Below are 17,011 nucleotides of genomic sequence, written 5' to 3'. Positions count from 1 at the left end.
TTAAAAATTAATGTGAAAGCGCAAACCCTCTTTTGATTTAATTCTTTTAGGAATTTTAAAATCACGTAAATGAAATTTTTTAATTTTTAGATTTTTAAATTTTTTAGAATTTTAAATGTTTTTCTTTTTTATGGAATCAAAATAATGAAAAATCAAAACACAAAGTCATAAAAATAAAAAATAAAAAAACACCCAGAACCCATATATACAAAAATAAATAGAACCCCAGAAACTCAATTCAGAAAACCAAAAAAATTACAGATCTATGCATAAAAATGGTAGATCTATCAAATCTGAAGAGTATGAGTCCAACTTCGCTCCCAGATCTAATAATCTAAGGCTCTCAACAGCCAGATCTATCAATTTCCCACACAAAAATTAAATTTTTAGATTTTAAGAAGGTGTTAACTTGAAACCCTTCGTGCATCACCAACAAAAAAAAATCTTATGATAAGCCTGGGATTAATTTTACTAAGCTCCTCTAAAAACATCCCCTAACGCCCAAGTACCTAAAATCAAGATTTTCCTGCAAAACTCGATCCAGCCATTAAAAATAAAGCGAGAAAACAATAATAAAACTCAGACAAATAGAGATACCTACTATTACGTTTAAAATTTAAATTATTACTCAAACCTCAGCAACTGAGCAAGATCCCTGTACTCAAATCACTCTTTAGAAGCTATCATCAATGGCTTTAGGAAAAATTATGCATGAAAACAACACATTTTACAGTGTTCCCATGAAGAGTAACACTAGCAAAACTTAACCCCAAAGTCTTTCTTTATTATCCAGAAAAATATTACACAAGAGATTTTTGCTAAGCACATGACTCAAAAGTCAGATAGATCGACTGACAAATGACTTCCTATTTAAAGATAAATCCTCCAACGGCTAATTCGAGTGATCCTTGTCAAAGCAATCTCGACCATTGATGAAGATTAAAATTTCGTTTAATCTCATCCATCAAAATATTTAATTCTTGAGGAAATTCGAATTTTTAATTAAACGTATTTTAATTAACTCAAAAATTTAATTTCCCCAAAAATTTGACTTTGACTTAACCCCCAAGGATCAAAGGTTTAAAATTTAGCAAAATAATTAATTTACCTTAGTCTCGGAACCTTTTAAAATTTTATTTTTAAGGACTGACGAATTTTGCCTTTGGAGAATTTAAATTTACCTAGGACCTAGAATTAATTAAATTTCTAACTTAGAATTTTAATTAATTTTTTGCCAGAAAATTTAATTAATTAACGTATGAGGGGATAAATTATTTTTCCAACCCTCAAAACACTTTACATCATGATTTTCATATTTTTTACATCGTAAGGGGGAAAACCCATTTGTAATAGACCCTCACAGACTACTCATTTATGCGACACAAATATTACCCCGCAGACCAAGCAATTTGTAATAAAATAACCTAATCAAATAGTTAGAATTATTCCCAAATCACTTTTACATAGACTCGATCTAAAACACTAGGACTCGCTTCAGATCCTAGCGACAAAATCCATTCCAGCTTTGGGGTAGGACTGGAAGAAAACTCTGTCGACCATCTAAAAATAAATCGGTGAGACAAAAAACCTCCCAGAATGAAGATCGTCACTAGAAAAGTAGGTTTACCTAGGTCGTTACATACATGACACGGATCCGCTGAGATTATTTACATTATACACATGCAAAAAGGGTTTACATAACATCTTAGAAGTCAGGCTGATGGTGATAGTTGTACGGCACGAACACAACGATCAGGCACTATCTCTTTTGCAAAAAAAACGGGTGTACTGTTATGGGTTGTTGACACATAGTGGTCAACAGGTGGTATTTCAGCCTGTTTATGCCTGCATGTATTGTGGCATTGCAATAATTGCACCTGATATGGTGGTCATTACCGGCAATGATTCGTTGACCATGTGCCCATGCCGGATCATGAGACTTTCTAGAACCCTTTGGTGGCATGGTGACAGAATCTGGAATAAAAATAAATAAATTTTAAATTTTTTTGGTTTTTTTTTATTTTTTTTGGTTTTGAGATTTTATTTTAGTTTGCAAATCTTTTTGGCCTTGTGGCTAAGTTTCTCAGCCACAAGCCCAAACATTGAAAAAAAATTGCAAACATGAAAAAATAAAAAATAAAAAAATTCAAACAAAAAAAAAACTAAATTGAATACATGGAAAACATTCAAACAAGGTCCATGAAGCCTACTTGAAGCTGGGTCGGATCCGATGAAGCCTCATTTAGCCTCCTCCAAGAGCTCCTTCATTGTGCAATGGGGTGACTCAATAATCATACAAATTAGCCAAACACTCAAATGACAAGTGAATGACAAATGGAAGGGAGAGAGATGCTTATAAAGCATTTTCTTCCCTCCAATTTCCCTTTCCCTCCACCTCATTTCCAAAAAATAAAAATAAAAAATCTGAACATTTTGTGCCTTTTGAAGCTCGACAGGTCTGATACGGGTCGTGAATACCTGCGGGTCTTATACCGGTACAAGGGTTCTATGAGAAACCCGCCAAGTTTGGGTCTTAAACGCGGGTTCTATCCCAGTGACCCGGCTCGGTATAGAACCCGCAAAGACCCACGGGTACTCGCAGATCTAATACGGGTCATGCTTCACTGATTAATACCTGAGGGGAGGTATTGTTAATTAAGCCTCTGCTTGCTTCCCCTTGACCTCTTTCTCACAACCTACTTTAGAAACTAGTTCCAAAACAGTTAAGAAGAAGGATACACCTAGAATAGACATTTAATTAAAAGTAACCAAGATTCTTGCATCACACCTAGGTCTTAGGATTTGCATAGCGTATCGAATAGTTAAGGATTTGAGCAGTGGTTGTTCATTCAATTACTTGGTTCTTAATTGATCTAAAAGCAAGTTGACTCCATAAGGCATTGGTCTCATTGATAATTAAATCTAATCCCTTGAACTTGCTAAAATCAACCAAGAGACTAGGCCATTCAACTATGTCTCTCAAACCCGTTGGTTGCCAACAAGTCTTGCATTTCTATCTTCCATAGGGACTACCCCCCGTAGGCTATTGTTGGGAGACAACTAGAACGGAGAGGTTAGGGATCAGAGTGATAGCCCCCGACCTGAGTAGTTGCTACTTTGTGCCTGTACAATCTGAGCAACAACATGGCCCAAAACAGACTTCAAAACTTCGATCTCTCTTCCTTGTGTTCTCTTCTTCTTTGCTAACCCTTTTTAGTCTCTTACTTGTCCTTGTGATCTGTTGACCCTGCCGCCTACACCTACCTAAAGTTAGTGAGAAAAGAATTTAACCCCACAAGGTGTGGTTTGTGGCAAGGAACTAAGAGAAGGGGTTGTCACCTATTCCCAACTCTCTCTATTTAAGCTATCTCCTAGGCTAGCTATGGGCGGTGGTCCCTAAAGGAAAACTAAGTTAATGAGGTGAGGTTTCTGGGAGAATTGTTAAAGTGAAATAGATTACTTTTAAAGATATAAGCAAATGTGATGTGAGCAATAACCATTAACAACCCTCAATACATAAGATAAGCATAAGCATATGAACAACTAGTGCCTTCAAAGTATTGCTCTAAAATGGAATTATATTTGCTTAAATTAAATTAAATGATTTCAAATGGAAAGCAAAAGTAATCCTGAAAGTGAAACAAGAAACTGTTAGCACAAAATATAAGGATGGTTTTCAAATATATAATTGATAAATCAAAGCATGTAACGATATCTTTCCAAAATGAAAATAATTAGTAATCTACTTGCAAAAATATTAATGAGGTGATCTTTGTCAATGTCTACCAAAAGTAACTTGTCTTCAAGCACTAAACAAGCATATTCAAATGTAGGCTAGTGCCTTCATGTAAACAATAGCTTGCCCAAAATGAGATTAAGACACAAATGATAGAGAATTTAAATGTTAGACCAAGCTAACAACATGAAATTAAATTTGCAACATAAAATAAGTAGTACTTGAAAATGAAATGCTCAAATAACAAGATACATCAATCATTCACGAGCATAATGACCATCAAAATAATAACATGAAAGGGAGTTGCACAAATGAACAATATTCCAAGTACAAGAGAATTGAATTGCTGCAAAATTAAAAGAATGACAATATTTGCATCAAAAAGGTGTTTCTTGAAATGAGAAATGATATTTGCATGTGAAACTTAAACTATCAAGATAGCAAAAATGGGAAATTGCAAGTAAAGTAAAATGTGATGTAAAAATTCTCTTGGTCTATTTTATTAGTTAAACTCTAAAAGTAAAATTGCAATTAAACTCTAATCCTCAGACCTCACCCTCGCCCAAAAATTTGAATCTCACAGTGAGGAGTCAATAGAGGTAGAGGGTCTCTAAAGTCTATAACCAACTTAAGTTGGAGGTAAGTTTTAGTGATGCTTGGGGCATGTAAGATCTATAAAGTAGCTTAGCAAAAGAAAGAAACCTCAGCTTGAGAGATTTGCTTGACATGAAATAAATGTTGCTTTGTAAAGTAGAAGTGCCCAAATACTTGATGCATCCAAACTTAAGATTGTAAAATGAGCTCAATGGTGAAACATTGGTAAACTTTGAACAGTATTCAAGCTAAAATAGAGTCAAACTAAAAGTGTTTGCATAAAAATTTGAATTTGCTATGAAAGTAAATGATCTTAAGACTTATAGCAAATCGAAGCAAAATGAGTGTGATGCATGGTTGTGTTAATTAGCCAATTAGATGGGATGCATGTAAGTGAAAAGAGATCAACAAATCAAACCACAAGTCCTCTCCCAAAGGTGGAGAGATAGGGAGGCCAACGGGTAAAACTCAAGCTCCCAAAATCAGAAATTATATTAACTTTACAAGAGGCGAAAGACCATGAAGCCTCCTCTAAACCCAAGGAAAATCTTCATAATGAAGTTTTAGGCCATAGACTTTTCCTTGCTGAAATATTTCAGCAATTGAGTCCATAGAAAGGCTCAAGAAACTTTAGATTTTTACAAGAGGAGAAGAGAGGCTAAGCCTCTTCAATGCCCACGGCCAAGAGAGAGAGAAGGTTCCCCAAGTAGAACTCGGCCTTGCCAAAAAAGGCCCTCTAATGCCCACGGCCAAGATAGAGAGATGATCTTGAAATTAGAGCCCAAAGGTCCTGCAAGCAAACTTGTTAATAGTTTTGAAGATGAATCTCGCAAGTTGCTACAAGAAAACAAGTTAGAGAGGGCTACAAAACAAACCAAGTATTAGCTCAATAAATTACAAAATATGTGTACAATATAATCTACAAAAGGCTAAGCCAAAGAGTATGAGTAAACTCTCCTCTTTGACTAGCCATGATTTAGCTCTTTGAAATAGCAAGATATTAGCAAATGAAGCACAATACTTGAAAAATAAATATTGAATTGATTGAATGCAAGAGATAAGAGCCTAAAACTCAAAGGAACCCCTGCAAGACAAATCTGAATGATGCGACTTCGGAAATTAACACATGTGGGTTCTCCTTGAATATTTCAAGAGTGGGTTGGTTCCTCCGAGAACTTCTCATCACGCTTGAAGCTTGATTAAATAAATATTTTCTACACAACTTCACCAAAACCAATTAGATCCACATGGAATTAATCAAATGCAATGGAGAGAAAATTCTAGAGATATATTTGACATCAACTAAAACATTTCTCTACTTAGAACAATTAAACAATTCTTATGCTAATATGAGATAGCTACACATCAACATAACTTGAAAAGCATGATGGAAATAATGGCATAATGAAGCAAATAGAAATATAAGAATGAGAACATGGAGAAATTACCATACACAAGAAAAATATCACCTCACAAGTAACCCCAATGTCTTTTGTATTATATTGCAAATGAGTGTACAATCTAGCAGCGTATCCTTAAGCCTAATAGCTCGTATTCCAGATTAACATATGAGAGCCCAAGGCTCTATTATATGAGAGTTGGGAGCGAATCCCAATGTAGAGTGCACATCACAAATGAAATTGGAGCAAATCCCAATGAAGAAAAAGTCGAGTTTCAAGTGGAGATGAGAGAGACACAAGGCAAATTGAATTCCATATGTGGCACCATGATATCCTCAAGGAAAATCAAATTCTCTATGTGGCACAATAGGAAATCCAAGTGTGAACCAAGACAAGTAGATAACTCCAGTCAAAATCCAAACTCAAACCATGTGATGCCACCTCAAATGATGATCCCAATGAAGCTTAGCGTAGATCCTCCAAGGGAATGTGTGGTCCCTCCAAGAGCAACTCGAATATCCCAAGTGGAGTGATAAGGGTAGATGAAGTGGAGTTAAGGTGAGACAAGCTCCCATGAAATCCTCCACCAAATATCCATCAAATATTCCTTAGTGCATTAACTCTTTCAAAAAAATTGATTTTCCACATAAGGAGTTGTTGCATTAACTCCAAGGAATTTGATTTTATGACAGAGTGGTGCATTTATGATGTAAGGTGCTCAGTGATCCTCCACATGTCCCTTGACTCAACTCTTTGACTTGGGATAATTTCCAGGTCATTTCCATGTCATTCTGTCACATGGAATAATTTATTTCTAGCATAATTTATTCCCACTTTTTCCACTAAACTTAGGAAAAGTGGGTTTTGAAGGTCTAGAACACAATATTAACCCATAAAAGTGTGTCATAGTAGAAAGTTGAGGGTGAGAGGTGTAATTTTTATTACTCATACCCCAGAAAACTTTTATAGGCAACACTTATTACATTTCAATTACAATTTCTATTGCAATTTCTGCCCTGTGGAAAATCTAACAAATTAAAAAATGACCACCTAGACCTATCCAAATTCCACGATTTTTTTGTGTGATTTCATACGGTAATAAACATTGATCCTAGACACTAGGACTCACCCAAAGCCTCACCATCAAGTCATACTCCGGCTTTGGGGTATATTTGGAGGAAAAAACTCAATTAATTATTAAGTCCCCATAGGGAGATGATAATTAATTAAGTAAAAAAAAACCTCCTAGAGTCATACTGACTTGATGACAAGGTCCCAGGTTACCTAGGCCAATTACATGACTCAAAACTTCTCATACTAGCATCACTTTTACAATGTCCCCATAGGGTGTGGAATCTGGGTACAACAAAAAATCATGAAGAATAAGTAGAGTTTAAAAACTCTGGTAGCATGATGACAACTGATGGTACAAGCATCCTTTGGTACATCCTTGGGCATGGAGTCTTTAGATAAATCTTCAGGAGCCACTCTAGTGGTCAACATGATCGAACTTATTGATGATCTTCACATGAGGTCGAATACCATCTTATATATAGACTTCTTGTGAGGCTCGAATAGCCCTAATGAGGCTGACTTCATCTCTATAGGCCGACTTGTCTTCTTGTAGGTCGAATTGGTCTTGAAGGGAGACATTTGACACTTTTGACTCTAAATAAATTCTTTGACTTGATACAAAATGCCCAATAGGGTCTATTACATATGACAATGACTCTTTCGACTTTTGACTCTATGACAAAACCCTAGAAACACACAATGGGTGCTTGACCTAAAAACAATTTGACATAGAGCATGAAACCCATGCTATAAAAATAACAATAATAATTTTTCCCTCTCTTTTACATCAAATACAAAAATCAAGAGTACATAAGACATTATGAAGACCAAACCTAGTTACATATTTCAACAACCTATACGTCTTGCGCATTATGAAATATTGGTCCCTTTCTCCATGCGAACTTGGCTAGAAACCCGATATCCTCTCATAATTTGCCCTGCACAGCCTCTACCTCCCAAGTCTCAACCTCTCTCTCCAAGAACTCAACCTTCACAAACTTCTCTTTCAAAAAACCCTTGTTGCACACATTTCCTTTTCTTCAATTATTGACCTCTCACTGCTTGAGAAGATTGCTTCCTTAATCACAATGTGTGTCTTCACCTCTCCATTAGGCTTATTTTATAATTTCATTCAGCTAAATCCCTAACCTTAATCTCCTAAGTGATCAATGGCAAGGATTAGATCATACGCCTCACTTGAGATCATATCTAAATCACTTAAATAATTAAATTATTTATCCTTAAAAACTTGGCTTAATAGTCCACATTAATTAATAAATTAATTAATGTACTTTTCAATTAATTAATGTGTTTTTCCTAAGTTAAAATTAGGAAAGAAATCATAATAACACTTACTCATCTCAAGTAAGCACCTAAATAGGCAATCTGACAACTTCTACATGCTTGAAACCTAGCCTATGAAAAAGCACATGTCCAAGCTATAAACATCAACAATATGGCAGCAAGTATAGCAAGATGTGAGGCCAATTGGATTCACAAGTTGCTTCTAAGGTTGTTTGATCAAAACCTGGAAGTTGGATCCTACAGTGATCCACTATGATAATTAGATTTGTATTAAATTTTCTAAGAATCCAATATTCCATGATAGGTCCACGCACATAGAGATCGAGTACCACTTCATTCAAGATATGATTCGAAAGGGAGTTGTGAAGCTCCAATGTATTCTCATAGAATAGTGAGTTGCTAATATCCTGAACAAAACCATAGTAAGAGGGAAGTTTGAGGCCTTTAGAGAGAAACTTGGATTGGTGTAGAATTCCTTCTTTGCTAAGTGGGAGTGTTATTGTTCTTAGCTTCAACGAAATCTTCTGCACATGTTTTGTGTTAAATGTGTGAAAAGCCATTTGAGGCCTTTATTTTTTTTATAGCAAGCAGGAAAACCTATCATAACTCAGTTGTCAAACTAACAGTGGGGACAATGATCACTAGATGCTACCTACTAATACAGTCTAACTCATCACTACTATTCAAGGAAGACCATGCCACCTGGAATTACCCGCTAGTGGATTATAAACAAGCAAGCTTTCACTCCTGCCAAATGCCTCTGGGTCTTGGGTCACTAACCTGTTTCCTTGCATCTGAGAAAGACGGGCTCTAGGCCAAGTTGAAGCAGTTTTAGGGCATACTTTAAGCCCAATTTTTTTCATTTATATTTTAAATTGTTGAGATATCCAAAGACGTGGCAGTTAAATGGCTTCTCTTATTATGACATTATCTTGTGATGGTTTATTATTATTATTTGTTCATTCAATTTATTTTTTCATTATCATCAAGACTATTACCAATCAATAAATAGAAGAGGACACAAAATGTAGGCACACTGCCAGGGCAAAACCCCAATCTAGGGGAAAACCCAGTGAAAATTCTTCCTTCAGTAGATTCAAGATGAGATGACCAAGACCCTTACATCTTGGACTCGAGATTACCTCCATCCATCAAGTCAACTTCATCTCTATGCTTTCACTGAATCCTTATCACTATGATTGCACCAAGACTTCATCACTGTGTTGTCACTAAGCACTGAACTTCTTCCTTGCACAAGCACCGAACTTCTTTACTATGATAGCACTGAACTTCTTTGATGTGACATCAACGAGTTTTCCTCATTGTGACAATACCGAATCTCTTCATTATGATATATGCGAGTTATTTGGTCACTGTAATGCGAATACATCTCTTCACTGTAATCCGCATACCTGTAATACCTTCTCTAAGTTTTGGGTCCGAACCTCCTTACTGCAATAGCACTGAAACTTCCTTTCTGAGATGGCACCGAAATGTATTCACTATGATAGCCACAAAACTATGATAGCACCGAAGTTGGTTTTCTGTGATAGCAGCAAAGTTTATCTAGCAACCAACCTGAGCTTCTTCACTGTAATAACATCGAAATACTTATCTTTGAAATTCTTATCCGAACTTTCTGTGTTGAGAGTGTTAATTTTTGGTAGCATCGGATGTGCTCTAGCCATGAAAATTGGTGGAGAGACTTAAGGCACATAAGTTCTAAAGAACCCAGAAACTGTTTGGTGAAATTCCACTCGGACTATATTTTATTAAAATAATTAACATTTTTAATGGGGTTCCTAAGTCTAAACTTTGGAAAATTAAAGTATTAATGGGTATTAATCAAAATATGGGTGACAATGTTCTAGAAAGCGGATCAAGTCAAATTTTAATCTTATTCGTTGATTAGAGACTTAATCTCAGCCGTTGAAGTCTCAATGAGAAAAGTATAAGAAGGAGGCTTGGGGTTCATTTAGAAACCCGCACGGAGAGAATGAATTGATCTGGAGTTCGATTTCTAGGACTAGGAAGCTGAGAAATTCGAACTACGTGATCATTCTGCAACAGAGGGGTAGGTATAGTTCAGGAATACCAAACAGAGAGGCAGAGAGCCACTAGTGGAGGCAGCGCAACAGCTAGAAGGACTGACATTGGGCCAATCTGGGCCCACGCAAGCCTGACACAGAGCCAGAAGGGCCAGCGCAGAAGTGAGGTTTCCCTCATGCAGAAAGTCGGAAACCACCAGGGAACAGTCGGGAAGGTTGACGGAGAAGGTAGAAGAGACAGCGCAGAAGTTGACACGGAGCCTGTAAGGCTAACACAAGGCCTACGCAGGGCCAACACGGAGATATTCGGGGTTAGCCAGTTCTACTACCAAATCAGTCGAAATCTGTCGGGTGAAGTGAGGTAAACTCAGTTTTCCGCCATTATATTTTCTCTATCACTAGATTGTCGGGAGGGCATCCAGCATTGTATTCAGAATTATTGCTTAATAATAGAAAACCATCAGAGTTGTTGCATCAGTTTTCCCGCATTAGGTTTTTTCGGGGACTATTTTGTCCAAAAATAACGGTGTCCTATGATCTTGTTCCTTGCTCAGTTTCTTGTTTCATGTAATCAAATTAATTTGTTGTAGGCTGCAAAAGTACTTTACTTCAATATTATTCAGAAAATAACTTGATAATGTATATTAAAATCAAGTAGGTGAAGTAAATTCAGTTTTTGCTGCAGTAGGGGTTCCTTGGGAGTAGGAATTTTCACATAGTATGGGAGCATTGATTTTGGAACAAGAAGAGCAGATCCAGCGCTGAGCAGAGAGGCCAAAAGCTGCACTTGGCAACAATTCGAATCCCCTTGAAGGGATTGCGCAGTCCTTGTTGGCAAGCAAAATTTCCGAGGAAATCTCTCTCTAAGAGAGTCGACAAAGAGGTACGATTTCCAGTTCGTGAGCTTGCAGAGGCAGAGGGAGTGATGCACTGCTTGAAGGGTGCAGTTTTTGCCAGGGCAGAAATCCATCGGAAAAGAGCGAAGACACATAGAAGGGGAATTTTCTCCTCAGAGGACTTTTCTCGCCAAAAGTTCAAATTTTTCACTTGCCGGGCAGTAGACCAATGTTGTGCAGTGACTAGAGGAGTCAATTCGACAGTTTGGGTGAGATGGCATCGCATGGGCTCAGAGATTAGGACAGGTTGGAAGGAGCTTCCAACTATGTCATATGGAAGACCGGAATCTTAGCTGTTCTAGAGGAGTATGATCTCGAAGCTTACGTCAAGAGTGTTGTGGTTGTTCCCGCAAACAATGATCAGAAGAAGAAGTACAAGGCCAAGCAAGGAAAGGCGAAGAGGTTCATACTCGATGGAGTTCGAGATCATGTGGTCTCACACTTGCAGGGAAAAGATACAACCCGAGAAATGTGGGAAGATTTTCTTGAAGAATCTAGGGCAGTTAGCATTAATAAGATTCTTCTAGGCATGATAACTATTTGAGAGGCATTTTTAATTTTCTTATTAGCACAATCTTCTCTTTGACGTTATTAGAGTGTGTGTTTCTTATTTCATCAAATAGCTACCAAAAACAAAGAAACAAGAACACAAGATGTTAGCATATGCCAGGGCCAAAACCTCTCCCTCTTGGAGAGGAAAACCCGCACATAATTCTTCGTATAGAGATTCCAATTGACGAATACCAAGACCATGACCCTTGACCTACTAGGCCACTCCAAGATCAAGGCACCAATCCTCTCCTTATTATTGAGATCATCATCAACATTGTTGCTTCACCATTGAGGCCATCACTTATGCACCACTTTTTGTACCATGAGTATTCCTTCATTGAGATCTTCATCACGACCTTGATTCCATGCACTGAAATATTCATTATGACCTTGTCTTCATTAGGATTATGATCGAGATGATGACTGTCATTATGCTAAGGTCTTGACTGCATTTAGTATGCTGAGAGTATATTACTTGAGAGATCCCAATTGTGTCGAGACAGTGAGTGTATCCTCTCCATCTGATATGTCGAGACAGTGATTAGCACTGTGGTCTTCATTATCTTATTTATACTGAAACAGTGATTGTACTCTTGCACCGAGATTATCATCACAGTTAGGCCGAGACTGTAATCTATTCACTGAAATTTTCCATGAAACTGTCCTCCTGCAATGCGGATTATATCCCTGTACCCATCCAAAAGAATCTGAGTTACTTATCCTAAGTGTTTGTCCTCCCCACGGTTGACCGAGATTCTTGAACCATTCGAAGTTTCAAAGGTGTCCGAATATATATTTTCCGTGGTGACCCCAACAAGGTATATATAGTGGTTTGTGTGTAGGTAAGCCGACTTGTATTCATGACTAAACATGTCACTTTAACTAAGCCAACATGACTGTTCTTCAATATACATTTTGAGGCCGACTTAATTGTTTTCTTCATTGTTTTGCAGGTAGACTTCTTCGTGCTTCTCTTGGAGGATTGTGCTTGTCTTGGAGGGTTGTTCTTGACTAGTATACATTTTACATATATGCTCAAGAAGAGATTTTTACACGACTTTGACTCTTTGACTTTCCTAGACCTATGGAATGAGCAAGAAACTCATTCAAATAATTTACAAAATAATATTTCTATTTCTTGACAAGTACAAAGATCAAAATTACATTTACAAATGTCAAACCTAGTTACACTTTTCTTCAACAACTTTGTCTTCACTGTATGAAGGCTCTTCCGAACAGCGGAAGATGTACCTAGAACAAAAGTTGCAATGGATATTGACGCAGAAGGGAGAAGAGGTTAACTCCTATCTTCAACGTCTTCAGGACACTAGAGACCAACTTGCTGTAGTGAGGTCTACTCCTCAGTCTACCGCGATGGTAAGGACGGCCCTAAATGGAGTCTCGGAGGAATGGCAAGTCTTCGTCCAAAGTATATTGGGCAGGGAAAGACTACCTTCATGGGAGGAGATGTGGGCAGTCCTTCAGCGGGAAGAATTAAGGAGGGATCTGGTTAAGGTCAACCTCAATGGCAGCAGTGGGAGTGGCACGAAGACCAACGAGGAGGAGGAGAACGCAACTCTAACATCAAAGGGACAGCAGAAGCAAAAGCAGAAGAAGGACATTTCGAAGGTGAAATGTTTCAAATGTGGCGAGATGGGCCACTTTACATCCCAGTGTCCTTTGAAGCAAAAGGATAGGGATGAGAAACATGATCCTAAGGCTGCTCCAGCAAAAATTGACGAAGATGAGTTTGCCATGAGTTCCCACGCATCCCCAGGATGGAAATGGGGCAATATTGAGTTGTAGTCGGGAGAACTACATGTGGGCAGGATCCTTAAGGAGTCCACCTCTTGTATCAATTCCTTGCTACGAGAGCCCGAGATTCAGCAACAGCGAGATGGACATAGTGTCAGATGATGCAATGGGTTGTTTGGAGAGACAGATGCAATAGCCTGAGACCAGAGACTGATCAGCACATAGCAAGGTTCGCTAAAGTGCAGATGGCACAGTGCAGAAGTCAGTGGGAGTGTAGAAGATTCAGAGGGTCAGAGACTAGTAGTAGTCAGATTCCAACATTCACATGGTATTATGCTGAACACAGTTAGTTCAGAAACTTTGGAGGCTTTAAAGTTGCTAAGCAGCAGCAATTGAAAAATGGCGTAGTGTAGAGCTAGTGATGGCAATATTAGCAGCAGATGCAGAGGGAGTTGTAGTACAGATGCAACAATCGCAGTGGCAGTGTCATAGGCAGAAGTACAGTAGAAGCAGCAGCACAATGTTGGTGGCAGCAACAATGAGAAAAGGAGATGCTTAAGAGACAAAGCAGCATGTAGATGGACATTGTTCCTAGAGCACATTCCTCGCTAAGAGGGAGTGTTAGTTTTTGGTAGCATCGAATGTGCTCTAGCCATGAAAATTGGTGGAGAAGCTAAGGCACATGAGTTCTAAAGAACCCAGAAACTGTTTGGTGAAATTCCACCCGGATTGTATTTTATTAAAATAATTAATATTTTTAATGGGGTTCCTAAGTCTAAACTTAGGAAAATTAAAGTATTAATGGGTTTTAATCAAAATATGGGTGAGAATGTTCTAGAAAGCAGATCAAGCCAAGTTTTAATCTTAGTCGTTCATTAGAAACTTAATCTCGGTCGTTTAAGTCTCAACGAGAAAAGTATAAGAAGGAGGCTTGGGGTTCATTTAGAAACACACACGGAGAGAGCGAATTGATCTGGTGTTCGATTTCGAGGGCTAAGAAGCTGAGAAATTCGAACTAGGTGATCATTATGTAGTAGAGGGGCAGGCATAGTTCGGGAATACCGGACAGAGAGGTGGAGAGCCACTAGTGGAGGCAGCGCAATAGTTAGAAGGATTGACGCTGGGCCAATCTGGGCCCACACATGCCTGACGCAAAGCCAAAAGGGCCAGCGCAAAAGAGACGATGCCCTCACACAGAAAGCTGAAAATTGTCAGGTTACTATCGGAACAGTCGGGAAGGTTAATGCAGGGCCTACGCAAGGCCAACGCAGAGAAAGTCGGGGTCAGCTGGTTCCGCTGCCGAATCAGCCAAAATCTGTCAGGTGAAGTGAGGTAAACTCACTCAGTTTTCTACCATTATATTTTCTTTGTCACTGGATTGCCGGGAGGGCATCCGGCATTGTATTCAGAATTACTGCTTAATAATAGAAAACCCTCAGAGTTGTTGCACCGATTTTCCCGCATTGGGTTTTTCCGGGGACTATTTGTCCAAAAATAATGGTGTCCTATGTATCTTGTTCCTTGCTCAGTTTCTTGTTTCATGTAATCAAATTAATTTGGTGTAGGCTGCAGAAGTAATTAACTTCACTATTATTCAGAATATAACTTGATAATGTATATTAAAATCAAGTAGGTGAAGTAAATTCAGTTTTGCTGCAGTAGGGGTTCCTTGAGTGTAGGAATTTTCACTGAGAGTAATGCGAAGACCTTATGCCTATATATATACTTGTTGTCAAATATAAATAAGCTGACATGAGTTTTTTAATAGTTGTGTCTTCATATAGGCCAACATGAGTTGGAAGCTGATTTGAAGAGGATTCTTTCAACAGCAAGGAGACTTTGATGAATGGAGGAGTCTTCACAAATTGACTTTGACAATAACCTAAAGCCTACAATGGAGGCTTGGCCTATACATTTGACCCAAGCATGAAATCCATGCTTTAACAAGTCAAATCAATTTAATAATAAAATTATTTTTGCTTCCTTTTGACAAATATATTACATTTTGTCTTCAAGTACAATTTATGAAGACTGAACCTAGTTACATTCTTCAACATGAACTTCATTTTATTAAAGCGAAAGAGCCTTTTAAATTTTGAGTTGGAAAATGTACAATAAAGTGTATTTTATTAGACTAGTGATTTAGATTAATATCCACCATTGATCTCAAGTGAGATTGGGTTTAATCTCCACTGTAATATGAAACTAGGGATTTGGAGACGAAGCCTTCAACTCAAAATTATAAAGGAAGGGAAAGGTAGAGGGAAGAGACTCATAGAAAATTATAGTCACTTAGTTGCACAGAGAGACAATGAGTTTACTCAATGTGCAAGCCAAGGACATAAGGGGAATCAGAGCAGTAAGTGAAGAAATTGACCCAGCAGCCAGAATTCACAAAGGAAGCCATTTGTAGCTACAGGGTTGTATGAATTATCGGCGCAGAGAGCCAGGGTGAATTTAGCCGTACAATTCAGCTCCAAAAAGACCCGAACTCAACCCTACGATTTCTGGGTGAAGATACTGTACAATCTCAGCAGAAATCTGTACAGATGGCTCCACGCAGAGGCAGGGCATAGCAGGGTTTCTCTCAGCCATACAGAACAGTATGGCCACACAACAAAGCCAGATTTTGGTGGCAGTAGTTTTCTCATTTCAGTGGGAAAGTTTTTCTCAATTGTGGAGCTCTTGTAAGTTTTGAAAAGTTAATGAGCAACTGATTTGAAGGACAATAAAAAATTGTTTGTGTACTTGCAAATTTATTGTTTCTGCTGATTTATTTTCCAACCATTGTGTGATCAATTCTATGATCTGAATTTTTCTGTTTAAAATTAAAATTAGGAAGTTATTGTACTTGAAATCATTACAAGGTTTTACAGCTAGGGTTTCAGAGAAATTTTAAGTCTTATATACCATTTACTTCCGAAGACTGCAGACGTGGTGGTGGCACCAAGGTTGAAGACTGCAAAAGTGGCATTGGCAGTTTTATCAAAGATGGCCCAACCATTGATGGAGCATGAAAAATTGGTGTTCCACTTTGCTGCAAGAAACACAAAGCAAATAAAAAACCCAAATAGGTGTGATCTTCATATGAAAATAAGCAAATTATTACTTATAAAACCTTGGCAAGCTATAGAAAACCATGCTGAAAAGAATCCACATTTGAGAATTCCAACAAGCATCGTAGCCATAACAAATTTCTCACTTGAGCAAGTCCCCATGAATGTGGATCACCAGCATAGTCTCCAGTCCTCATTCGCTTCAGAACCTACAAAAGCATAGAGCATATTTCATTAGCAGCATTAAGAAAGCAAACGGTGCCTCCAAGACCTCCAACTATTGTGCATACTTCAATTATGGGTTGGAATTCCTTCTTTCTATTTTGGAGTTAGCTCAAGGAACAAAATAGATTCAGTTTTTAGCATTCAATGTCAACCTACTGTCCAGAATGCTTCCTTTCAGATCAATGTTCTGACGTCATAGAAAGTGTCCACTAAATTAGTTCTGCAGACTATAATGACTTTCTCTGATTGTTTTGAATTCTTTCCTTGAGCCTTTTAATTTAGCACATAGTACCCAAAAGCCTACTAATCCGTTGTTAAAAATGCACCAATTTGAGAACAAACCCTATAACCAAAGTTAATGCAATTCATT

The 17,011-nt window shown here is 37.9% G+C and overlaps 2 protein-coding genes across 2 annotated transcripts in view; both read right to left on the bottom strand.

Moving 5' to 3' along the window:
* Nucleotides 1–15,955, bottom strand: part of LOC149217675 (uncharacterized) — a 46,479-nt gene extending 30,524 nt beyond the window's left edge. The window contains exon 1 of the mRNA XM_089393132.1: nt 15,863–15,955. Within this exon, the coding sequence (XP_089249258.1) occupies nt 15,863–15,955 (93 nt within the window). The remainder of the gene's footprint in view (nt 1–15,862) is intronic.
* The window catches only part of LOC149217674 (zinc finger CCCH domain-containing protein 28-like), a 258,614-nt gene that overhangs the window by 81,847 nt on the left and 159,756 nt on the right, over nt 1–17,011 (bottom strand). The window contains exons 8-9 of the mRNA XM_089391401.1: nt 16,563–16,625; nt 16,271–16,397 (exon numbers count right to left, since the gene is read on the bottom strand). Of these exons, the coding sequence (XP_089247527.1) occupies nt 16,271–16,397; nt 16,563–16,625 (190 nt within the window). The remainder of the gene's footprint in view (nt 1–16,270; nt 16,398–16,562; nt 16,626–17,011) is intronic.

This window comes from Pinus tabuliformis, chromosome 1_1 (genome assembly GCF_031772625.1).
Source record: "Pinus tabuliformis cultivar Carrire ecotype Pingquan chromosome 1_1, CPIR1, whole genome shotgun sequence".
In the NCBI taxonomy this organism is placed as follows: domain Eukaryota; kingdom Viridiplantae; phylum Streptophyta; class Pinopsida; order Pinales; family Pinaceae; genus Pinus; species Pinus tabuliformis.
The sequence above is the reverse complement of the archived record's forward strand: the minus strand, read 5'-3'. Positions and strand labels throughout refer to the sequence as shown.